The sequence below is a fragment of the Danio rerio genome, chromosome 10 (genome assembly GCF_052040795.2).
Source record: "Danio rerio strain M-AB ecotype USA chromosome 10, GRCz13ab, whole genome shotgun sequence".
In the NCBI taxonomy this organism is placed as follows: domain Eukaryota; kingdom Metazoa; phylum Chordata; class Actinopteri; order Cypriniformes; family Danionidae; genus Danio; species Danio rerio.
Genome location: NC_141030.1, coordinates 16,550,354 through 16,577,195, shown reverse-complemented (window position 1 = coordinate 16,577,195; position 26,842 = coordinate 16,550,354). Strand labels below are relative to the sequence as shown.

Below are 26,842 nucleotides of genomic sequence, written 5' to 3'. Positions count from 1 at the left end.
AATGAAAAAAAAAAAAAAAAAAAAATATATATATATATATATATATATATATATATATATATATATATATATATATATATATATATATATATATATATATATATATATATGCCAACAGGAGCCACAGGACAACGGCGCCAGCTTGCGCTCACCACACACCAGCTATTGGCGGAGAGACAGTCATAGAGCCAATCCGGTGGATGGGGATGATTGGGGATATTTAAAAAAGAATAAAAATTCAAAAGGGGTCTAATAATTCTGACTTTAACTGTATATATACTATACACACACAATAAAAAGTTATCAATTTTAATCTGAAAAACATAGAATTTACTAGATGAAATACACCAAGAGTTACTCTAAGTTCAAAGATCTCATGCTAGTGTTGCAATGCTATTGTATCCACATAAATATAATATAAATTCTACATTAATACACAGTATGTGTCTATAATACAATTTAGCACATTTTATAACTACAGCATTATCAGTGTCTATAATATAATTCTATTTAAAATTTACACTGTTAATTTCAAATTTAAAAATATATTTGCAAAAATGCAATGGTGTTGAATTGAAGGGTCTGAATTGCACTTAAAAATGATTTTACTGCTTGTTCAATTTAAAATGAGCTGAAACAACACAAATATTGAGATTGTTCAGGAAAACCTAATTGTTTTATGTCCAATCTACTTAAATTTGTTTAGTTACCTTAATCAATTTGTGTTGGGACAACATGAATGAATTGTGTGAAACTATTTTTTTCAGTGTGTGATAGAGTAGATCAGACTCAGCAGACAGTGTAAGTTACAGTCATATGTCTTACTGAGGAAACTGACACGAGTTAATAACCTGGTAAAGGAAGCTGACCTGCAGCTGACATGTTTGAACACCTTAAACTGCATTTTTCACATTACTGCATATATGACAAAAATATTTGATTAGAATTTAAAAGTAATAACCTAAAAGCCGAACATAACACCTTTGAATCACCTTAAATGCATTTATATTAATTACATCAATAAACAAAATATTGGACATAGCACTTTAAAATTGCTGGTTACTTTTTACAGTGTGAGGAGGATGTTATTTGACTTTTGTTTCTACGAATGCAGGTTTTCTTTAGTTTTGTATGTTGGCTTTGAACACCATATAAATATGGTTTATTACATATATTTATATATTACATATATATATATATATATATATATATATATATATATATATATATATATATATATATATATATGTATATGTAATATATACATATATATATATATATATATATATATATATATATTTATATATATATATATATATATATATATATATATATATATATATATATATATGTAATAAATATATAATATAATATTTATTCATTCACTTTCTTGTCGGCTTAGTCCCTTTATTAATCTGGGGTCGCCACAGCGGAATGAACCGCCAACTTATCCAGCACATTTTTACACAGCGGATGCCCTTCCAGCCGCAACCCATCTCGGGGAAACATCCACACACACATTCACACACACACTCATACACTACGGACTATTTAGCCTACCCATTTCACCTGTACTGCATGCCTTTGGACTGTGGGGGAAACCGGAGCATCCGGAAGAAACCCACGCAAATGCAGGGAGAACATGCAAACTCCATACAGAAACGTCAACTGAGCCGAGGATCGAACCAGCGACCTTCTTGCTGTTTGGCGACAGCACTACCTACTGCGCTTCTGCTTCACCCTATAATATAATATATATAATAAAAAAATTATACATGTTAAAAGACCACTAGACCCACTAGATTGACATTCAATTCATGGCAATACTTATACACCAGAGAACTTGTTAGGCACATTTAGATCAATAGATTGATGACATTTGAAGATTATAATTATATAACACCATTTAGTATTATGATTTATTGAGTTACATATTTTAAAAAGTACATGATTTAATTTTTAAATAATCATAACTCCCACACGAAAAAAAAAAAAAAAGTATAGTAATTTATAATATGACACTACGGTGCTTTTGAACCATAGTAAAGTGTATTATGCTGTATATATTTTAGTATTTACAACTCTTTGTAGTATACTTTAGTTTGTACGACAGTAAATTGTAGTGCATTGTATTATAAATCTTATAGTTGTAGAACTATTAGTATTGGGTTACTTGTTTATATTACTATCTTTGATGTATCAGCATGGCCATTATATAATTACCACGACAGACTAATTAAGTATTTACCAACAGTATGGTTCAAAAACACTATTTTATTACCTTTATTTAGATTTGATTTAAATGTTATTTAAAACATTAAAGCAGACACTTTACAAACTGAATATGCTTTAAACTCTAACACAAAAAATAACTAGACATACTAAACTTAAAGTATAGACATGGTGTGAATCAGAATCAGAATGTCCTTTATTCGCCAAGTGTGAGCAAACACACAAAGATTTTTTTTTTTTCTGGAGCTCAGGTATACATATATCAACACAAGAAGAAAGATTTAAATAAATACTAAATGAAGTAAACAATACAAGTTATAAAGTTATATACACACATCTAGATGGTTTATGTGCAAAATATGCATTGTTGACTCATTGTTGACTTTTTAACTATAAATAAGAACATTTTTAAAAGTATATAAAAGTATTTACAATTACAGTAAATTGCTTTATAGCTTAAAAATAAATGAATATAAAATTAATAACAAATTTACTTTCAAACTCAAACCTAAACCTGTCTAAAACTGATTAGTGCCTTTTAAAACATATATTCTCTATTTGACATTCTTTAACGAATAGCTTTAAGATCTCACTGACAACCTAGAATGGCATAAAACCTCAGATCATGTTCAACATAAAGATTCAGCAGTCTATAAAAACGTAACACTTTCCATGCAAAACTTCCAGATCAAACATGATATGCCATTATCCGCGTTATCTGAAAAGAGCCCCACCTCTCTGAGCTTCTTTGGGACGTGAAGTTCAATGACAGCACTGGCTACAATGAGCACATTTCTCAAGCTCGCCTCCTGAGCACGAGAGCAATGCACAGCAGATGCCTTTTTATTTGCTTTCACGCCTCGCGCAGTTGATTCAGTGATTCGGTAGCCCACAAGAGCATCAGTTCACTATCGGCCATAGAGCAGAATTCACAAAGCTTTTACTTGGAATATCTTTTAAAAAAAAAAAGCGACAAGAAGAAGAGCGCGACGCATCACCGTCTTGAGGAAGAGCGCGAAAAACGTCGCGTCAAAGGTAAACACAAATCCTCTTCAGCTTTTTGAATGCGCTTTTAAAGTTTTAACTATTGTGTGAACTGGAAAATATTAGGTTTAATAATTGGATAGCACCACAGTGTCTTATTTTTACGTTTAATTCCTCATTTCAGGTTTATAAAACGAATAATATCGACATCAGTTGTGGGTTATGATAGAAGCTGTTTGCGTTTCTTGTAATGTTATCTACCTTGACAAGAAGGCATTTATGCTGAGTGGAAATATTTGTAAATGATTAATTCGACTATAACGTTTAAAATGCATATTTGAACTTTTTTGTTGCTCTGCATGTGTTGCTTAAGAAATATATCTTTTATTAATGTTTATAATGTTTTTATCACCGTTGTGTATGTCAGTATAATATGTGACAATAATGTTTGAGATTTCTATTTGTATTTTTGAGTTTGAGAGTTTAATATAAATGTCGGTCATTAATTTATTTTGCAATGGGAAACTTTTGAATCACTTTGATTTCACTCCAACATTTAAAACATTTAAAGCAGCAGTTAAATTAGGCCTACGTTTAGATAACCTAAATAAATAAGCTGGTTATTAAATAAGTGGCAAACAGTAAGTGACAAGGCTATATATTATTGTACTGCAATGAGTAGGTTGTTTAATTGGCAGTTGTACTCTTTTGTCCTGCATTTTATATTGTCGGACATTTAAAAATAAACGTATCTCATTAAAAACAACAATTAATTCTTCTTCTTTAGATCGTAATTAAAAGTTGTTTTCTTATTTATTTAAATTAGGCATTTAAATTTTACCTACATCATATCGTATTTGAGCTTTGGGGGGGATCTTAAAACTTTTAGAAAGTTATTCATTTTTAACTCAGAAATTAATGCTTCGAGAAATCATTTGGTTTTTGTCAGTGAACTCTTCTAAACATGTCAGAAGATTTTTTATTTGTTATCTAAACAACATGTTTTATCCATGGTAAGGACCTTTTGTGGAGTGGAAATGCTTTTAAAATGACTTTATGCAACTATTAATGAACCTTAATTATTTAAGAGTAAGTCGCTGTGGCAAAAAAGTCATAAATAATTTCGTTTTTTTCAATAATGTTCAGTAGTGCTACAAATGATTATTATAATTTCACGAACATGAATGAAACTATCAATCAAGCTCTTACAAGGCATGAAGGACACTAAAAACAAACCATAATTTATGTCTGTTCAACGCTAAAATATGTTGCTGGCCATTTCAGGGATTGACTGATGTTGCAGAGCGAGAACAGAAAACAGCTAGAAAACAGACAATTCCCTTGAGTGTTGGATAAGGTATGTGAACCAATATACACTGCCACATAATGACTCAAGATCTACAGAATTAATATATATTTTTTAATGGATAAACAGTTAATTTATTTTTAATTGCTAGTATTTAATCTGATGAATGTTTAAATTAATCAAAACAGTCTCCATCATTACCTAAGTATGAATCCATTTGACATCCTTTAGCAAAAAGGCATTATTCGGTGATTCATTGCTTCCATGATAATTGCGATTCTAAAATTCAAATGGATATTTGAAAAGCAATTAATTATATATTTTACAACCTATGGATGGCACCACACTGTATCGACGTCTAGCCCTATTTACCTGTCTGATACTGTCCTCTGTATCACAGTTCAATCAAAAGATTCTTGGAGTCTGATTACCTTACAGTAACAATATTTATATATAGTTCCCATTATAGTATACTGGAAGTCAGCATATTGAACAATACGCAAGTAACAATTTTATACATTTGCTTGACCAAGTAATCAACATCTACAAATACTCTCCTCTGATGAGATTGGATTTAAATGGTATTGCTTCACAGATAAAGGAGCATTTAGTCTTGCAATTTTCTGATAGACCTCCAGCATTAAATAAGGATTATAATGTAGGACAGTGCACTTAGGCCTATTTAGACCGCAGTGTACTCTGGGACTTTCTGTTCATGACAATTATAGGCCAGAAAGGAGTCTTCAGTTTGCACACAGTTAGCAGATATGCTATACATTTAACCAAACCGGCTTTGAAAAAAAAGTGAAGGCATTTCATTTCATTTTATTTTATTTCTTCCAAAAAGAAAAAAAAAATGCCTGAGGTATATTTGGTTAGATGATGGATTTGGTGTGTAATGTCCTATTCTTGTAGCTATTAGACTTCCTCTTTCTGTATTGACCTCGACAGGTCACATAAGTAATTTTTTTTACACATTTTTTTAATTTTTTAAACGCATGATTAATTTCACAGTAGGGTTAACATACATATAGATGAAGTTCAATGCATCAAGCAGACACATCTAGCACTTAACATAAATGGCTAACCTTGTTAGGTACTGATTATCATCAGCGGTGGTCCAATATAATGGATAGTTAAAATAGTCTGTGTTATTATTGAGCTTTATGAACAAATCACTCTCTTAATAAAGCATAAACATAGCTATAATGCATATGATTATCTTCACCTATATAAATATGAAAATCTGTAGTATATTTTAACATTATATGAGATTACGTTTAAAGCGTGATGAAAGTTATTTTACAGTGTTGGCAATTAATTTTGAAGTGTATCATATTTTTCTTTTCATATTCCAGTAATGGGATGAGAGGTCGTATGAGGCTATTGGGAGACAAAAGCCAGCGGGATGGGATCTAAATGAGGTTTAGGGGGCCACAGATGGGACCCCTTTTTCCCTGTCAATTTGACTCGGCTTTTCAAAACACTTGACCTTTTGTACTAATTCTATTATCACGGCAAAAATGAAAACGTCACAATTAGGCCCAATGTTGCGCGTAATGTCATCAGCGTCTTTAAAATATTATCTTATAGCTTGTAATGGGGATATTTACAATAAAAAACGCAAATTTCAAAAAGAGGGATTTCTAATTCGCGGTATTAAAATATGTGATGCCGCTTTTAACAATTGTAATTTTTCATATTCGGATCAATAGTGCATCCGCAATTTTGCTATTAGCCTACTGAGAAATGTTATTGATGAGACAGTTGATGTCATCGGCATCAAGCGATTTGTTTTATACTCAGATGTGGTCGATTCAGTACGTACGTACGTATTATGTATTTCCCTCATAATGATGAAAAAATGACATGCCGACATTTGTCGCCTTTCGCTTGATTTATGATCGCGTGGAAATTGGCTCAATACAGCGTGACAGTTTGGACAGTTTGAGTGTGTGACAATGCAGATGCTGGTAACGAAATAATAAAGCACAAACAACTACCTGACTGCGTATTACATTTTTAAAGCGTCATATAAAAGACGGATAAGAATAATTAAAAACTAAATTTTTTCCACTTTATTTTACATCATGCCTTCAATTTATTAAACTCTTAAAAATAGCATATTTGTTCTGTATTGGCATCAATGGTTCCATGAAAAATCTTGACGTTATTGATTTATTAAAATGATTTAGTGGGGAAAATGTTATTTAGCTTATTCTTTAGACGTTATTAATAGTATGAAGAAAAATGTTATTTAGATTATTGCTTGGGGGGAACCTAAAAAACTGCACCACTATGAAAAAAACGCATTTTTGGTTCTTTATTTTTTTTAGAGTGTATTCTTAAATAATTATGCATAGTTCAAAAATTATTCATAGTTCTTATTGAAAAATTAAACGATTTATACTCGTGCTATCGTATCTATAGGCCTATTTTAAACACAAAACTATTTGGTTAGGATCTGCGTGGTGTGATATTTAAAAATAAGATTTAATATATGAAACACTTCAGCTTGTTGTTTCTCTATACCGAAATAAACAAAACAAATTATTCTATATATTTTAAATGATGCATCATTTTGGCTACCTGTGCTCGGCGTGTTATGATAGGCTATTTAAATTAAAAGTAACACGTTTTACATAAAGAACACTTTCTCTTTTTTGTCTATTATACTGATTACACATGGGTCCTTCACGGGCGCTTTTCTCCTAATTCAGAAATGAGCTCTGCGCGCGCGGCATCACCCGGGGCCCCTGCGGCTCCTGTCTGAGCTTCTCTTTAGCGTGTTTGAGTGGCAGTTAGTGAAACGTCATTGGCTCTTCAGAGGGGCAGAGCCACGCCAATCACTCACATCCAGCTCCGGCAATAAGAGCCAGTGTGTGAGGCGCGCGCTTATTCGCTCTGTCTCTACTCTTACTACTGTTACTGGACACGATAAAGGAGATAAGTTCGTAGTCTCGCTGGCCGTTTTCATTAATTTCTGATAGCGAAATTTCGTATGTGGAATATAGGCTATTCGACATGATTTGTGCTCTGTAGCGTTTGGAAAACTCCGACAGCGCGCGGAGGTAAGAAAAATGTAAACTTTTCATCTTCTCCGGGTCTGACTGAAAATGACAGTTTTGTTTAGGTTTAGCCGTTAAAAGTGACTTGTGCTCGGCGAATCTGATGACACACTTATATGCTTTCTGTTATTATTAATATTATTACGGTAATATTTACCTATAGTATGAAGCATCATCTAAACCTTAAAAAGCGACGTTCTATATATTTTGTTTGGAGAAAAAAGGCTGACAATTTACGGCTAAATCTTAAATTATCGGTCATTTCGCGACGTTGTAGCCTTTTATATTCGCAAATTATTAAATATATCCAGGGTATTTTAAAACGAGTACAATAGCATGTTAAACATATTACACAGATTGTTTATATTAAAGCAACAAAAAGTTGTAATTTCTCATAGCGCTTTAAGGAGCAAATAATTGCGTTGGCGCGCTGATAGCCTATATATTCGTTTTAATTAATTCGTTTTCTCTAATTTGCAAGCATGTTGATTAGCATTTTTCACAGTTTCTTTTTTCACATCCAGATCTACAAATATTTCAAAGCAGTCATTAATTCTCCATATATTTATATATTTCAATTTCATACATTAAATTCGTTTATTTATACAGCAAATTAAAATTAACTGTAGCTGTCAAATAGCTGTACATTAAACAAAAAAAAAAGAAAGTAAAAAAACTTACAAAATAATTGTACTGAAATAAAATAATGCTATTTATTAATTATGCCATATATGGTTATAACCAAGTTCTTTAATGGCAGGCCTACTTTATATATAAATGAATACAGCTGAATCTTTTTTTCTATTGACTCTTTTGAATTAATTTTAAAAGCTAAATTAATCTTTTATGATGTGTTTACAGACAAAATACTCCAGTCAGTGGTCTCCTTAGCATGGACAAGAGTCTTCTGCCTGGACCAAAAGACATTGTGATGGCAACCCCACCAAGTTCATTTCAGCAGGAGCCCCTCACACCTCCAAGATCCTCACTTAAGCCCAACCAAGTTGGGCAGGTCATCCTCTACGGGGTACCAATTGTTTCACTTGTAATTGACAATCAAGAACGGCTATGCCTGGCTCAGATATCCAACACCCTGTTAAAGAACTACAGCTACAATGAGATCCACAACCGTCGAGTAGCTCTGGGCATCACCTGTGTGCAGTGCACTCCAGTCCAGCTCGAGATCCTTCGGCGGGCGGGCGCCATGCCCATTTCATCCCGGCGCTGTGGCATGATCACCAAACGGGAAGCGGAACGGCTTTGCAAGTCTTTCCTGGGCGAGAACTCTCCACCCAAACTGCCAGACAACTTTGCGTTTGAAGTGATGCATGAATGTGCTTGGGGCTGCCGGGGAAGTTTCATCCCAGCACGTTACAACAGCTCCAGGGCTAAATGCATCAAGTGCTCCTACTGCAATATGTACTTCTCCCCGAACAAATTCATCTTCCACTCACACCGCACACCCGAGGCCAAGTACACACAGCCAGATGCCGCCAACTTCAACTCCTGGCGTCGGCACCTTAAACTTGCAGAAAAAACACCACCCGATGACCTGATGTTTGCCTGGGAGGATGTAAAAGCCATGTTCAATGGAGGAAGTCGTAAGAGAGCACTTCCTTCCTCACACTGCTCATCTATGAGTGCCGTCAAAGCCGTAAACTCAGTTCTGCCCCACATGATCTCTCCTGAACTGACCCAGAAGAGGGGTCGATATGAGGATGATGATGATTTGGACTCCAACAGCCTTTCACCTCGAAAAGCACCTCGCAGTTACCCGGTCATTCCGGTCCCAAGTAAAGGTTTTGGGATGCTGCAGAAGTTCCCAACTACTTCACTATTCCCCAGCCCCTACACCTTCCCTGCATTTGGCCTGTGCCCGCAGAAGAAGGACGACAGTGAGACAAGCAATGGACAGAAAAACAACAGCCTCTCGGGTCTTCTTTGGCCTGGCCGCAAAGACGCTTTTTATCCCCCTTTCTGCATGTTTTGGCCCCCAAGGGCAACAGGGGGTATTCCAGTACCCACTTACCTGCAACCCCAACCCAATGCTTTGTCCTCCCTCACAGAAAGCCCATCTCTCAGACAAGCTTTTTTGGATCTGTCTGAACAGGGCGATGCTGGTTCAGGCTTGGATACAAACCCCAGGTCTGGGCTGTTTGACAGTGACTGCCCACCCGTGACCTCAGAACTACGACCTGCACCAGAAGGCTGGCTAAAGCTGCTAGACACCCCCTCCCTTCAAGCCCGCAAGGCCAGTTACCACTCTGCCTTCCGGCCAGTGGTCAAAGACACAGAAAGCATCGCAAAACTTCATGGCAGCCTGGAGGACTTCGGGCCCGAGAGGCACCTTTCTCCAGGAACCAGCTGCAGCTACCAAAGTGACAGCGCAGAAAGCGATGAGGAGCAAGAAGTGGATGTGGAGACGAAACAGGATGAGGAGCAGGAGGACTTTGGCAGCCGCGTAGCGCAGACACCACCGCAGCCGTGCGGCCTGCACATGCGTGGGCTTCCTGACAGCCAAACAACAGCCGAACAGGCCAAAGAACAAGCCTCCTTCCCAAGCATACCCGCTGAGACCCCGGCAGAGGACAAACCAGGCCTTGCTGTCAGTCCGCCCACTATCCTCAAAGTCCCCAGCCCTGTTCACGGCTCGCTGGAGGAAAGCGCCGCGTACAGAAATGTAAATATTCCCTCCAGGCACTTTAACTAATTATTTAAATGCGGGCCATCGGCTGGCAGGGTCCATATGCATAACAAGATTGATAGCCTGTGTTCCCTGCAGAAATGAAATATTCAGAGCTCTTTGATCCCTCCTAATAAGCCCAGTCGTGTTTTGTTTAATGGCGACATTATGTTTGCTCCCCTTTGTCACTTCTGCCTATTAGCCCTTTTAATCTTTAACCCTCTGACGCTACATTAACAGACAGATCGAGAAGAGCGACAGCAATTGTAACGGGAATTCTTCAGCAATTAGCCTCAGCATGCACATGCGCACACACACACACACACACACACACACTCTCACACACAAAGGGGCGTGTTGATTTATCTAAAGAAACTCAGTAGCACGACTCAGCCAAACTTACATCAGGATCATATATAAAACATAACAGCATTGTCATTCTCAAGGCTAATCAATTCTGTGCTTTTGGCTGACTGATATATTTTGTTGCTCTCTGTTCAACCTTTGGCCTGGTGTTATGAATCAGTTCTAATCAGACACCGCTGGTGTTTTATGGTTACAGGCTCACAAGAGCAGAGACGATGGGCTGCCAGCTTACGCAACCAAAAACAAAACAGCCGCCTCAGGTGAGAAATGAGTTTAAAGTGAACATCATACACATTTAAAGGTTGCACCTTATTTTACATTATTACATTGTATTTACAATGTAAAGATTGTATAAGATTACTTCTGTACATGGGTTAAGGTTATGTCCAGGGGGAGGTTTAGGCATATGAATTAGCTAATAAGTACATAAAATAAGTCAAGTTATGCCATAGAATACTTTTTTTCTTGTTGTTCACCAAAGAAGCTTGTTTTTTTTTTTCTAGTGTGAAGAATATTTTAATAATCTAAAGAAGCTTTTTCCACTATAAAGAACCTTTTAATGGTTCTTCATGGAACTATTAATGGCAGTAAAGAAGTTTTATTTCGTATTCATTATGTACATGTGAAACAGGCCTGTAAAATAAAATGCTCCCCAATTGAAAGAAATGCATTTACCAAATTAAATGTTCAATAATTAAAAAAAAAAAGATCACAATTTATGCTTTCCATATTAACACTTGATTGAGGTGTATACATGCATTCACATTTTTACATTTTCTTTCAGACGACAACAAAGAGCAAAGCAGCTTTTTCGTTTCGGAGACAGAGACATCCGCACCGGAATACTGGCGAGAAAACCCAAGTAAGAGCGCACGCCACTTTATCTCCATTGCACATCCGCCACTTACACCAAGAGGGCCGCAAAATAATTTGCGCCGCACAGCTAGCCCATTCCTGCAAGGATATTAGGATTAATCTAAATATAAAAGATACGGGATGGAATATACTCTCGCCGCACTCTTAAAATGGAGCAGCTCTCTCCACAATGTCATTGGGAAAATGTGTTCTGTGGGGAGCCATAACAGTTCAGCAAGACAATCAGCTCAACGCCAGGAAGGTGACAATCACCATTTGAACAATATCAAACGGAAATAATTGCCTTTTGCTTGGCAAAATCTTCCATTAGAAAGATCATAGCTTATTGCCTTTTATCTGTCAGAAAGACATTAAAAGTGTTTTATGACATCTATGGCAACATTTATATTATCCGGCCGATAATGATCTCCTCATATAAGGTATAATATATTTGAAAAAATTACATGAAACAAATTAAATGAAACCACCTTTGCCTGATTGCTAAACGTCTCCGAGGGGCTACTGGGAAACGTGATTAGAACTTCTGATTTTACAAAGTCTAACGGCAGTGTCTTAAAGATAGTTCTGTTTCTTGGGAGGGAAGGGGAAAAAAATAATCTAATTTTCCATTTATATAATGCAAACTGCCTTGGCTTTGACTATTCACGGTTAATTGACTGTCAAACGAGGTTGTTATCCTCAGGCACTGTCTGCAAATTTGCTTGTCAAATGAGACAGAGAGAGGAGGAGAGCGAGAACAAGACCGCTTTCCAAATGAGGAACGCCTTGTTCGGCTTAAGGAGGCAAGACGGGAAATGAGAGGAGAGAGAGAGAGAGACAGTAGAATGAGGGAAGATTATACCTACGTGTTGGATCACTTCATTTGAGCCATTTGTGATACAGACACAAAAACACAGTGCCATGCGAATTTACAGACCCAAAAAGTGTTTAGATTTATTTCCTGATTTACAATAGCACTGAAGCTTTTTTTTTTAATCTGCTATTTTTACAATTTCACTTATTTCAGGCATTCTGCATTTGTGTTTATATTTAGATTCATTTGAACGCACTAATTATATGCTATGATGCACTTTCAGAGTGTATTATTACATCTTTACCATAAATATGGAAATTCATTACAATTTATTTAACCAGCAAAATCATAAATGTTATTTCACTTTGTAAGTGAAACATGCTCGTCTAAAATAACATGTAATCGCACTGACATCTACTGGCTGCTCTTGGTATTACATGTGTTTCAGACCGTATTTTGAATTGACGGATGCTTTATACTTCCTCTAAGTATTTGAATTTAAAAATTGCTATTTATTTTGCTCAGCAGACCAAAGTCAAGAGGCAAACTCTCCTGTATCACTCAAGAAGGATGTTGAGAACATGGAAAAAGGTAAGCTCACAAACAGATTGAATACACTATGTTACAGTAAGATTCATATAACATTAAAACTATGGGAAAATAAAGAGACCACTTCAGGACTTTAACTTACTGTATGTGTTTGAGTGACATGTAATTTTGTTTGACATTTCTTCCATTTGTAAAATAAATATGGAGTTTTTAAACTTTTTTTCTTAAAAAAAATAAAGAAAGAAATAAGCAGACATGGATATTTATTTTTTTAGACAACCCAGTACTGATGTCCTAACATCACAAAAGTTCAGAAAGCTTGTTTGATGGAAAAATAAAATTAACCGGTTGTCATTTTCTGAAAGTAAAAAATATATATCTAAATTACAATATTTCTATTTAAAATTTGTGAAGATATGTTTCATAAGATTGAACAAATATGATAATGTTACTGAAACACATACCTAGTCAATTTTATGCATCTAGAGAATCTGATTTTAACATTTTAATTTATATAATGTTTTCACTTAAATATTGACACTGAAGATTTCTAAATACTTCATATTTACATTGCAGCAATAAATTAAACTGTAAATAAAATTTTACATGTATTACAATCTGTGTTTTAAAAAATACATTAATAATTAGCTATTATAATTAAATATTATATTTACTGATTTGTCTGTTTACTGAGTGGCTTAAAAATCTTAACCTGAACATCTGACTATTGTTTTTTTAAAAAAAAAGACTGTTTAAAATAGCTTTTTTGTAATTGCAACAGATGAAATCATTCATATTTTGGGCACAACATGAATTGGTGTCTAATCTTGATTTACTGTGTTATTTGTCCTTCAGAGGAACTCCAGAAAGTTCTCCTTGAACAGATAGATTTACGGAGGAGACTGGAGCAGGAGTTTCACGCTCTGAAAGGCAGCTCTCCATTTCCAGTTTTCCGTAAGTGTCCTTACTTCATTTCTCAAATCAGCATTACACCATTTTTAAGTAATGTTAATTTCTTTTGTAGGAAACGTAGCACAATATTTTTTTCATACAGAATAACATTAAAAAGATTTTATGTTTATAAAAACATATTCAGCCAAAAAATATAAATCTGTAACTCCTGATGATACATTTGAGATCTTATAAAACAAACCATTCTGTGCATTAAACTGAATATTATTTACATAATTTTTTTACCTTTTATCTGTCAGAATTCATGATAGTCTGAAACATGAGCTTCATAACACTTTAATGTGTTCTTTTTTTTATCAAAATGACCACAGTTCACAAAAAATGTTTTCTCTAGTGAAACTATCAGTCATATCAGAGAAAGAAATGTATATATACATTTAAACTACTTATATTTGTATCTTATGTGGTTTATCAATGTCGGGAAGTTTGCATCACAATATAGCTGTAGTTATATAACCTATAATTTTACTCTTTTCTGAAAATGATTGTTTATTTTATAGAAGACCTATATTTTAGGCAGAGGTTGTGTGGATTACTTTAAAGCTGCCTTAATGTGGATTTTGCACTTTAAAAATGATCTACAGCTCACTGAGGCCAACTAACTACCATTAGATTGAAAGAAATCATGTTTTTTTTACCTTCAAAACCCTATCTTTAGCTAAAATAAGAAAGTACACAATCTGTTTTTATAACACCTTTTCACTTAGGCTTTTCATGAAAAAAAAAATCCATATAAAGAAAACTTCAGCGTAAAGAAAGCATCTGAAAATACTTTCATTTTTATTTTTTTTTTGTAGATTTTAATCGCAAAGCATATTTTAAAGGAGATTTTTTTTTTCAAAATTAGTTTTTTGATTTCCAGCACTGAGCCATAAATTTCCACTTAAACATCAATTACATTTACTAGACAGCACAGTTTTATTCATAATCTATATTCTGAAAGTCTTTACTGGTAGATTTGTTTGTGACATTTGGAATTACTGAATCATAAAAAGAGATTTGCGTAAAAAAGATGAAAAAAGGGAGATTTCTTAAAGTTCATGTGAACTGGAAGTTAATGAGACTTTTATTTCAGGATGTTGATGGATTTCCAACTGAAATTGAATATTTAGTAGGGGGCGGGGCTTTATTTTTTCACCTAGAAGCACCTGTGATTCCAATATAAGCAAATGGTCATACTTTGATTGAAGAATACCAAAACAACCCCCGCTCCCCCCCAAGTTGATTACCTTGCTTGAATTGTTCACTTTAAAAATATCAGTGTACACTGTTTTGATTTTACATAGTATGGTAAACAATAATATTTCTTTCTATTTAATCCTGACCTGTGGTGTCTTAAATGTGTGTGTATATACGGTACCATACAGTGACCATAAGATGTCTTTATTTGACGTTTTACATATTCATGTTCCACAGATAACTTTCAGGACCAAATGAAGAGAGAACTGGCGTACAGGGAAGAGATGGTACAGCAGTTACAGATGGTAAGGAGCTTTCTGTTAACACAGTCTGCAATAAGGTCACTATCTCCCATATGATTAATTAGCTCGTGACTTACAAGCAGCACCCTATTACATATGCAAATAATCTGCTGTATAAATTATCTGAAGAGGAAGAAAAATCAGCGAGATCTGGAGTCTTGTGCTTTCTAAAACTGTAGAAAACATTGCTTATCGGTGTAACATGCATCACTGCTGCATGTGTGTGTTTAACAGACTGACGTTTATTTTTTTACAGAACGAAAAATCAGAACGACAATAATAACAATGAAGTGTACAAGATCTCTGATTTATTTTGCTCTTGTATTTGCATATTTAAAGGCAATTTTCTCACCAAAATTCAAACTATGTCATGGTTTACTCATCCTGCACTTGTTCCAAACCTGTTGGAGTTTCTTTCTTTGGAAGAAAAGGAAGAAACTTTGAAGAAGGTTGGGGGAAAAAAAGCCATTTAATTCCATAGAAAAAGTCTTAGTAGCTTTTTTTTTAAAGAACATTCTTTATAAAATTGTGTTTTGTGTTAAACAGTATAAAGAAACTGATAAACTGATGTGATAAATATTAAACGCATCTCTGAAATAACTGATTCTCATTGGTCAATTATGACATTTGGAAGTAGGTTATTCCCAGATAACTACCAATTAAACTAATGACAAATTGCCAAAAATCATATTTTAATATATATCATATTACATTTGGCATCGAATTGCAACTGAATAATTAATAATGCATAATGATAACATAATAAGTAAGTTACTGTATGCTTCATACAGCTGTATTCATATAGTTTAGTTTTAGTGCAAGTAGCCTCGTAATAAGAAGGATAATGTACATCCAGCCGCATGGATTATCAGCTCAATGTACATTATCACAATTATTACGCTGTGCCTTACATGATGCATTGCTGAAAACGGTATTATTATTTAGTTACTGATCTGAGAATTCAGCTCAATTAAAAGCATTTAATTTTTTTTTCCTGAAAATCCCCTCATCCAATCCATTAATTCACAACACATCATCAAGGAGATTGATTATGCATTAGTACATGAGCCCAAATGTTATATATATTTTTGGTGTATGGAATAAAACCACTTGCATTCATCAAGGATGCTTCAAATTAATCAAAAGTGACAGTAAATACATTTATAACGCTACAAAAATATTTTTAACTAGATTCACTAAAGAACTCTGAAAAATAAAACGCCACAGTGTCCACAAAAACATTTTAACATTGACTGTAATGAGAATTATGACTTTCTTGAGCATTAAATCAGCACATTACAATCATCTCTGAAAAATCACGAGTCACTGGAGACTGGACTAATTGATATTAACTGATTCCATCTTTATTTTTCAGATTCCCTATGCAAACATCATTAGAAAAGAAAAAGTCGGGACACATCTAAACAAAAGCTAAATGGTAAGTGTCAAAGATATTCGATAAAATTGCGATAAGATAAGAAATATTATGTGTGGTATTATTAGCTGATTTTAGTTTAGAATTTACAACTTTACTGTTTTTTGGCAATACTTTGGCAATTCATTGTTAGTTTAATAAATAAGTTAACCATGTTTCAACTTTTTTTTTAAGTTATATGAGATTAAACTCAATATCTTAGCAACAAGTAAAATTTTAATTGACTGAATTTGTTTTATGGAGAGTTTTATGGACTCTCCAATGATGTTTATTATTAAATTTTTTAAATATTTTATATACCATTTATATTTTAAAACAGCATTGATTTGCCAACCATTATTAATTTAATGTGAATATTTAATAACTGTACGAATTGTTGTTTTAGCTCATTTCATCTACAACAATATCAAGCTGCTCTCAACATCATCAGACACAATGAAGTGAAATCATCTCAGTCTCCAAGGAGTCGTCAAACAAAATAAAAATAACCTCTTCGCCGGATCAAAATATCAGCACCTCAACAATGTCCATCTCTCCAATGAAACCAAATGGCATCAGCGACTGACAAACACTTCAGTGCATCTACCAATGATTTAGACTTCAATTGACTTATTTATCTTGTGTACAGAAACCCTTCTTTGATTATTTATGGACTTATTTAAGTTTATTTATGACCCATGCATTCCCTGGTTTGTTGATAACAGCGTACTGTACAGTTCTATTAGCCCGAGGTTGTAAATGTACAGAAGGAGCTTGCTTTGGAAGAGCATCTCAAAGTGTGTCAACTTTTCTCGTTTTGCCTGTTTAAATACAACACTGACATAAACACGAGTTTAAAAAAAAAAAAAAAAAAACGTTATTATAAACTGTTCATGCAAATGTATTTAAATATGTTCTTGTAGTTTCTCTACTATTTATGTGGATAATTAAAGTCTATACAATGAATAAGACTGGACATTCTTACTTTCTTTGAATTTTTCTTTGTTGTATTATTTATTAATTTTATTATTTATTTTTTAGATGACCTTTAGGATTTTTTTAATCATAGGCCTACTAGCTAGCTTGACAATACTTGCTAGCTTAAGAGTCCATTTAAAACAAGAATTATTTAAAATTTTGAAGAAATGTTATTTACTGTTGACAGAATAAAACAAAAATGACCATTTGATCAAACCCACACCTAAAAAATACAGTAAATGTACGGAAACTGGTCACTTATATTATTTAATATCTGTAATCCAGGGCGACACCATGGCTCAGTGGTTAGCACTGTCACCTCACAGCAAGAAGGTCGCTAGTTCAAGTCTCGGCTGGGTCAGTAGGCATTTCTGTGTGTGGTTTGCATGTTCTTCCCATGTCCGCGTGGGGTTCCTCTGGGTGCTCCGGTTTCCCCCACAGTCAATTAGCAATTAACAAGACATGCGCTACAGGTGAGTTGAATAAACTTAATTGGCCGTAGTGTGTGTGTGTGTGTGTGTGTGTGAATATGTGTGTTTCCTAGTACTGGCTTGCGGCTGGAAGGGCATCCGCTGTGTGAAACATTCATTCATTTATTCATTTTCTTGTCGGCTTAGTCCCTTTATTAATCCGGGGTCGCCACAGCGGAATGAACCGCCAACTTATCCAGCAAGTTTTTACGCAGAGGATGCCCTTCCAGCCGCAACCCATCTCTGGGAAACATCCACACACACACTCATACAATACAGACAATTTAGCTTACCCAATTCTCCTGTACCGCATTTCTTTGGACTGTGGGGGAAACCGGAGTACCCGGAGGAAACCCACGTGAAGGCAGGGAGAACATGCAAACTCCACACAGAAACACCAACTGAGCCGAGGTTCGAACCAGCGACCCAGCGACCTTCTTGCTGTGAGGCGACAGCACTACTTACTGTGCCACTGCCTCGCCCCTGTGTGAAACATATGCTAGATAATTTGGCGGTTCATTATGCTGTGGAAACCTCTGATTAATAAATGGACTAAGGTGGAAATAAAATAAATGAAACTTGCCGTAGTGTATGTGTGTGAATGAGTGTTAATGGATGTTTCCCTGTAGGGCTGTGTAATCGAATCGCAATCGCAATTTGAAACGTCATGATAAACTAATGTCAAGAGGCTGTATTATATATATGCAGGGCATCCGCTACGTAAAAATTTGCTGGATAAGTTGGCGGTTCATTCCGCTGTGGCAACTCCGGATTAATAACTAAGCTATTAAGAAAGAAAAATGAATGAATGAATATATGCAAATGCATATATACAAATGCAGGACTGCCTTATTCATGTGATAGCCTTACTAGCCAATTAAGTGAACACACTTTCGTTCTGCCCAATCAGAATTGCGCAACCGAACTAAAACAAACAGGAAAGTGCGGACAATTGGGATAATGTTGTCTCCTGCTTCAGAAGCATTAATAGACAAATATTAAAGAAAAACAGGACATCTGTAATATGGGAATATTTTGGTTTCAATGTCAAAGTCCAAAAAAATAAATAAATAAAAAATAAATAAATTAAAAAAACAGGTAAGTTTTAAAAGCTGTTGCCACGGCTTACAGAATATTGACCTGAAGTTTGACTACAAAATTACATTACAAATTGCAATATCTGTAACAATTACATATTTTTACATATTTTTCCCAAAGCCCTATTTCCCAGTATGGATTGCAGCTGAAAGGGCATCCACGGTGTAATACATGTTGAATGAGTTGGCGGTTCATTCCACTGTGGCGTAATAAAAGTCAAAGGAAAATGAAAGACTGGTTTATAATCCATGTATAAAGCTATTATATCCTGCATATTATAAGCTAACAGTGTCTTAGTGAAATAAAATAATGCCATAATTATTTTCCATAAGCAAAGAATACAGCGATAGGTCCTAAAAAAAGTAAATATATTTTCAAGTATTCCGCTATTGAGGATATGACGCAGTGTTTGGCTCACACACAGTAGCCTACATGTATATAGAAGCAGTTGTACTATTATAATAGTTATATAAGAAATATATAAGTAATATAACATTATGCTTTACCTATAAACTCCTGTCAATCAAATCTTCCGGCGGCGCGCGTATGACGTGAGTTTGTTCGCGACGCAAGCCCATGTACGTCAGCACAGTGCCAACATGGCGTTCACACTGTACGCACTGATTCAAACAGCGATATTATTCACAAATGCCATCGCTGTTCTTCACGAAGAGAGGTTTCTCAGCAAAAGTAAGTTATCATGAATGTATTCAAAAAAGTTATGTTACGTTATGTTTATTTTGTAATGTAAATGCATGCGTTGCCATCTGGTTTGTTAGCTTGGAGTTTACGTCTCCAAATGGGAAGCAACCTAACGTTATGGAAATATGAGGATGTTTGTTATTTTTATTGGCGGTTAGCTCATAATTTATTTAATTTTTTATATCAAGTGAACGATTTAGAGTTTGTTATTAAATAGTTCGCCATTGATTTAACTAATTTTATCTCCACCTGTTTACAAGTGTCAAATAGTTTGACTAAATCTTACGAATGAATTGCTTTAACGTTAACGTTACCAATAACATTTTAGGTGAAATAAAACTAGACATCCTATTAGCATATCTCAAAGATGACAGTGGCAAAAATGAATGTACAGCTAATTTTGTTTATTATTATTATTATTATTATGCTCCTACATTTGTTACTTATTTCTTAATGTCAGTTACTTAACACATGACAGAATTGAAAATATTATCAATTACAAAAATTAACTTCATTTGACCCTCTCTCACTCATTCCTTTAACTGTTATTACTGAACTATTTTAATAAATATACTTGAAACAAGAACAACGAGACATTTGAGATAGGGGTAAAGTTGGTTTTATATTCACACATTCGTTCATTTAAAAGTCTCTATATTGTTTACCATGTTACTTTGAATATTCGATCGGAATTAGCATGCAAGTGTGACTTGAATAAAATATAAATAACACTGTTTATTTCACTGTGAACAATGTTGTACTTTGATAGTCATTGGCTGCTAATATGATTTCGCGATTTGGAGTTTGCTAATAATACTTTTATGAAATTATAGTATTAAGGGGAAAGTCTGAATGTGCGAATATAAAACCAACTTTACCTCTATCCATTTTAGCATCTGTATTAAATTAAATATACAGAAGTGATTACAAATTCATACTAAACTTATTAAATGCAAGTGAAGTGCAACAAGTAAATGTTTTAATAACTTGTACAAACAAATATGTGAACATAACCTGTCAAAATATGGCTGAAGTATATAGTGTAATATAGTCTGTGCTCATTTAAACGAGCAAAGGAATCATCATACTATAGTAATACTATGAAAATTAATTAGAATTTTGGGATGCCAGTGTGATCTTTAAATATGTTTTAATATGTTATTAATCAAGTCATTGTTTTATGTATAAGCTGGTATACTTAACTTCTGTATTACTGAAAGAAATGTAGTGGTCATTTTCTGTAAATGATTACGATTAATGTTTTATAGCTTTTTTTCCTAAATGAACGAACGAATGAAGGATAGTTAATTACAATTATAAAGGTGATAGTGTAATGTATGGGGAATCATTTTTTAAAAGGTTTATTACCCTTTTTCTACTTGTTTCTACTTCGATTCCTGTTAATTTACATGTTTAAATATACAATTAAATATATTAACTATATAATAAAATATAGTTATTATAGAATAATACACATCATCACTGTCGACCTTTTAAATAATAAACTTTTTTTTTTTTAGTTGGCTGGGGAGCAGAGCAAGGCGTTGGAGGATTTGGAGATGATCCCGGGATTAAAGCACAACTTCTAAACCTTATTCGCTCTGTCAGGACAGTCATGAGAGGTTTGTTCATTTATAGAGTGCTAATATTGAGGTTTACTACTAATCATTCCCTAATATTGATGATGGATCACCTGTAGGGCTAAGCAATATAACTTAATTATACTGAGTTTATTATAAAGTGATTCTGGGCTCGGATCTATATGATAGTGCTTTTTTTTCATTCTTTGATTCAAAGTAAAAGTTCAAAAACGATCTGATCATTGCGATAATAATATGTTTGCACAATCTCTGCAAATTCACCAGTATCATGTCGACAGATGAGCTCATTCAATTTACGGTGCAAATACGAAGTGATAGTTTGATGTATTTGAGACTACAGCCATATTAGATCTGATTATGTGAGACTTAATGAATCAATTAATGAATAAGCTAGCTCTTTTTCTATGCGTGAAACTTTTAATTTACAGTGCAAACTAGATCTTTTACAGTATATTAAACAATGTAAGTATTTGTTTCATGTGTTGTATTTATTTATGTTTTCTTCTACAGTTCCTCTGATAGCAGTAAATTCAGTCTGTATCGTCTTACTTTTGTTGTTTGGATGAAGAAAGAATGGACTGCGATGGATGAAGATCTAATGTGGAACACTGATTGTGGCAACGGAAAATGAACAGTTTTTTTTTTTGTATCTGTGGTTCTAAATGTTGCTCTCCAATGTCTCAAAATTGTATCCGAATGAATTACTGTAAGTACTCTGGTAGTTTTATATGACTAAAATACCAGTAAACGTTTTCCTTTTCACGCTTTTGTACCTCTACAAAAGCTCCCGTGTGTTTACGTAGGTTTTTTTTTTTTATTTACATCCAGGGTCTAGTAAAGTGTCAGTAGCTCAGGCATAACTTTTTTGTTCCAGTAAACAACAGAGAAATCAATCAGCTTTCCTTCACCAAAAGCCATACTGTTGTCTTTATTTTTCACTTCTTTTTTTGTTTTTTGTTTTGTTTAACCTTTTTTAAATGTCAAATTTCCCAAGTGAATTTCCTACCATTTCAGTTTCAAAGACCACTTGGAAAGTTAAATCTGGGTTTAATATATTTAAAGGCATATGGGTAAAATCTTTGCATTTTAATAAAGATGTGCTAAAGGTATGTTGTTAATGGAACGTTTCATTGTTTCTGCTTTTTTTTTTTTTTTTAGAAATAGGTTAATCTTTCATTCTCAGTTTTACTGTTTTTAAATCTATTCAGACTATTTTTGGCTGGAGCACTTTTTGCTTAGCATTAATCATTGAATTGGATTAAACCATTAGCATATCTCTCTCTTCCAAAAAAAAAAAAAAAAAATGTTGATAATTTTCCTATTTAAAGCTAGACTCTTCTGTTGTTACATTGTGTGTAGTAAGACCAATAGAAAATGTAGGTGCAATGATATTACAGTGTTGCTACCTAACTCTGGAGTATTTTCAGTCACTACAGCCACGGTACAGCAGCAAAGTTCCTTGATTATCACACCAGAATGAGTGTATGGCTTCTAGCCATATCAGATTGTTCATGTTATGTCTGTCTTAATGGATGATGTGACTACAGAATAGGACAGCTTTATCAAAAAATTATTAAAACATTTTCTTTCTTTTTGTCGTTAAGTGAGATGCTAATGGTCTGATTTGATTCAACGATTTATGCTTAGCTAACCTGAAAGTGTTGCTGCCTGACCCAGAGATTGGCTAATGGATTGAAAACAATTGTAAAAACTTCAGGAGAATTGTAAGATGAGCATATTTCCAAAAAAGTGGGAGAGTTCCTATAAGAATTCCAGCTTTAATACACAAAACATTTGATCAGAAGGGGTTGCAAAATATGACCAGAGTAGCCTCTATGCTTACAGCCTGTCATTTATTATTTTTATTATTATTTTCAGATTTAAATAAAGCAATTTAATAGATTTCATCTCTTAAATGTATGTTGGAGGCTTCTTGTCTTTTTTTTTTGTTGGTACTAATTTTGTCATCCACGTTCAGTCAGCATTTATGGAGTCAAATAGACCCAAAAAGAGCAAACACCAATTTTCTGTTGGTCTTTTTATGCAGGACAATGAGCTATCACACAGCAAAATAAGATTAAAAATGTCTACTAGCATGGTATAGCCACAACATAAAGGTATAGTTTATAGTCTCACCCTCAAGTGGGTCCATAAATGACTTCTCAGCTGAACATGAAAGAAGATGCATTGAAAAATGTTGGAAACCTGTAACCATTGACTTCCATAGTACAAAAACAAATACGTTAGAAGTCAATGGTTACTGGTTTTTAACAACTGATTTTGTGTTCAACGGGGATAAAAAGGTTTGTGACAAGTGAAAGATGAACTATTTAACTCTTCAAATTGTGAACACAGAACACTAAATTATTTCTGGAAAAAAAGTATTTTTCCTCACATTTTGATCACTGTATAGGATATATACACATCTATGATAAGAAGCATATGGAGTCCATTAACAACACTAGATTACTCCATTAGGATTACAGTACTTTTTTATTAACAGTAGCCCAGACCATCATGGATAAAGCGCTAAATTACAACCATATGTTGAGAACAGCGATTAAAGCATAACCCTTTTATAATCTATGCTTGATGGTTATTTCCAAATAAGATAATGTGTCTTCATACTTGCCAATCCCAGATTTATGTCAAGGCAGAAACAAAATTATAATTTTTTTTTTTTTGGCAACAAATGTACTCCATGTTTATGATTACGATACCTTATTTCCCTCTTACTGTGTTCAATGGAATGTTGTTAAACAATATTCTGATGTATTAAAAAATGTTGTGCAATAATGTAGACATATTAGATGCTAAGAGATTCTTAATACTGGTAAAACGGTTGTATGAATTAATGTTCTAAATGCCCTTTAATCCAGCGGGAAAATGTCCAGCATATGTTTTTAATTCACTGAATGAATAATCTGCATTACAGACAACCCTCTTAAATGATTATAAACTGACAGGGTGAAAAAACAGGTAACAAAAATAAATCGCACATAATCAAACTCGCATTAGCCTCAGCAAGAAGGTCGCTGTTTTAGCCTCGGCTGGGTCAGTTGGCATTTCTGTGTGGAGTTTGCATGTTCTTCCCGCGTTCGCGTGGGTTTCCTCCAGGTGCTTCGGTTTTCCCCACAAGTCCAAACACATGCGGTACAGATGAATTGGGAAAGCTAAATTGGCTGTGGTTTATGCATGTGAATGTGTGTATGGATATTTCCCAGTGTTGGGTTGCAGCTGGAAGGGCATCCACTGTGTAAAACAAACGCTGGATAAGTTAGCGGTTCATTCCGTTGTGGCGACCCCAGATTAATAAAGGGACTAATAAAGAAAATGAATGAATGAAACTCGCATTATATGCTAAATCAAGTTCATTATTCCGTAGTTCGACTTGTTTTCGACAGGCATTTCTGGAGACAGCAAAATGTAAGACTGCACAGAAAGGACCCCAGAAGGAAGTAAGTGTAGTTCGTAGATATATGTGCAATAACTTGTGCTAGTCAAATGTATTTTATAATGATTGGAAATCGTTTTGCATTGATTTATAATGCATCAGCGGGGTTTCATGATAAAAAACAATGTATTAAATAAACTCAATCCAGGTTTATGTTTTAAATTCGTTGCATTATTAAACGGCTGTTAAATGATTTGTGGCGACCAGCTTTACCTCATCCAAAGCCCATGCTGTTTGGCAGCTAGGTTTAAATAAATGTACGGTTTCCAAATCCCGAAAACGATGTCAAACACAGATGATGAGAGAAAAGGGTTGTTTTTGGAGACCATTCATTGTGTTTAATCCAGACTTCACAGTGAATAAGAGCATTAATTGTTAAACTGACAATATGATCCAGGGATATGACTGCAAACGTCTGTCACGTTTATCTACTTGTTTTTTTCTTTCTCTTCCATTTAGTTCATCGACAGTGGCTAAATATTAAACGTAAACAGGACATCCGTTAATAAATGTATTATTCTTGGCATGTTTGGTGCTTTAAATTCATTATCTGAAGAAAAATATCAAAATGACGTATTGAATTAAAAGTTGATGTATTAAAAGTTTGCAACTAACGTGCATGTGGTTTAATGTTCTGTTTTATAATCTACTGATAATGTTTCTTAAGAATTCACCGAAATTGGCAACGTCTTTATAAAATATAAAACCAAGAGCTGCCAGACTAAAATAACAAAACAAACAAACAAACAAAAAAAAGTTTACAATTTAAACAGTATTGTTTTTCGTAGTTTCTAATAAAGTAAGTTGAGTTTGCATGTTCTGTGTTCGCGTGGGTTTCCTTCGGGTGCTCCACCACAATTCCAAAGACATGCGCTATAGGTGAATTGGGTAGACTAAATTGTTAGTGGTGTATGTGTGTGTATGGATGTTTCCCAGTGATGGGTTGCAGCTAGAAGGGCATCTGCTGAGTAAAACATATGTTGAATAAGTTGGCAGTTTGTTCCACTGTGGCGACCCCAGATTAATAAAGGGATTAAACCGAAGGAAAATGAACGAATGAAATTAAGTTATTTTGAAAAATGTTTGAAACCTGTAACCATAGTATTTGTCCTACTAAGGATGTCAATGGTTACAAGTCTCAAACATTCTCCAAAATACTTTCTTTATGTTCGACAGTAAAAAATAAAAGGCATAAATGTTTGGAACCACTTAAGGGTGAGTAAATGTTCATTGTTGGATGAACTATTACTTGTAGTTTTTATGTTGTGCTACAGAATATATGTAACCAATGAACTATGCTGGGGCAACGCAGTGGCGCAGTAGGTAGTGCTGTCACCTCACAGCAAGGAGGTCGCTGGTTCGAGCCTCGGCAGGGTCAGTTGGTGTTTCTGTGTGGAGTTTGCATGTTCTCCCTGTGTTAGCCTGGGTTTCCTCCGGGTGCTCCGATTTCCCCCACAGTCCAAAGGCATGTGGTACAGGTGAATTGGGTAGGCTAAATTGTCCATAGTGTATGAGTGTGTATGGATGTTTCCCAGAGATGGGTTGCAGCTGGAAGGGCATCCGCTGCGAAAAACATGTGCTGGATAAGTTGGCGGTTCATTCCGATGTGGCGACCCCATATTATTAAAGGGACTAAGCCGAAAAGAAAATGAATAAATGAACTACGCTTAAAGTCGCTATAAACCGGAAGGCTTTTTTTTTCATATTGTGATGCAGTTCCTATAGAAAAGAATATTTAATGAGAAAACAGTGGGCGTGGCTTGGTTTACTGCTGTGAGCTGAATGGAGTAGACATTGTATTCAGAAAGATCGGGA

General features: G+C 34.5%; 3 protein-coding genes across 10 annotated transcripts in view; all 3 read left to right on the top strand.

Annotated features, from left to right (window-relative positions):
- Positions 1-26,842, top strand: part of hdhd2 (haloacid dehalogenase-like hydrolase domain containing 2) — a 94,495-nt gene that overhangs the window by 59,336 nt on the left and 8,317 nt on the right. The window contains exon 1 of one of the 3 annotated variants that reach the window (XM_087269405.1): positions 23,532-25,031. The exons of 1 other annotated variant lie outside the window; for it this stretch is intronic. In XM_087269405.1, coding sequence (XP_087125531.1) covers positions 24,931-25,031 — 101 coding nt within the window. In that variant the 5' untranslated portion in view covers positions 23,532-24,930. 3 annotated transcript variants of the gene reach the window in all.
- On the top strand, positions 3,018-17,695 carry skor2 (SKI family transcriptional corepressor 2). 6 transcript variants are annotated; one of them, XM_087270262.1, is made up of 10 exons: positions 3,018-3,267; positions 4,501-4,573; positions 8,452-10,270; positions 10,836-10,899; positions 11,424-11,501; positions 12,837-12,899; positions 13,713-13,811; positions 15,246-15,313; positions 16,686-16,748; positions 17,131-17,695. In XM_087270262.1, the coding sequence occupies exons 3-9, from the start codon at positions 8,483-8,485 to the stop codon at positions 16,743-16,745; spliced, it is 2,220 nt and encodes a 739-aa protein (XP_087126388.1). In that variant the 5' UTR covers positions 3,018-3,267; positions 4,501-4,573; positions 8,452-8,482; the 3' UTR covers positions 16,746-16,748; positions 17,131-17,695. The 6 variants fall into 6 exon arrangements, with proteins under 6 accessions (XP_087126388.1, XP_087126385.1, XP_087126389.1 ...); XM_087270259.1 differs by having other exon boundaries at positions 12,834-12,899; XM_087270263.1 differs by lacking the exon at positions 4,501-4,573.
- ier3ip1 (immediate early response 3 interacting protein 1) lies at positions 19,805-22,734 on the top strand. The gene is given in 3 exon segments (NM_001252373.3): positions 19,805-19,960; positions 21,493-21,594; positions 22,084-22,734. Coding segments are annotated over 3 exon segments (249 nt in total). The 5' UTR covers positions 19,805-19,869; the 3' UTR covers positions 22,140-22,734.

Coding starts and splice junctions, on each gene's coding strand:
- skor2 (XM_087270260.1), top strand. CDS start 8,483: ATGGACAAGAGTCTTCTGCCTGGACCAAAAGACATTGTGATGGCAACC. Junction 12,900..13,712: donor TGTTGAGAACATGGAAAAAG/GTAAGCTCACAA, acceptor TTTGTCCTTCAG/AGGAACTCCAGAAAGTTCTC. Junction 15,314..16,685: donor TGGTACAGCAGTTACAGATG/GTAAGGAGCTTT, acceptor TTTATTTTTCAG/ATTCCCTATGCAAACATCAT.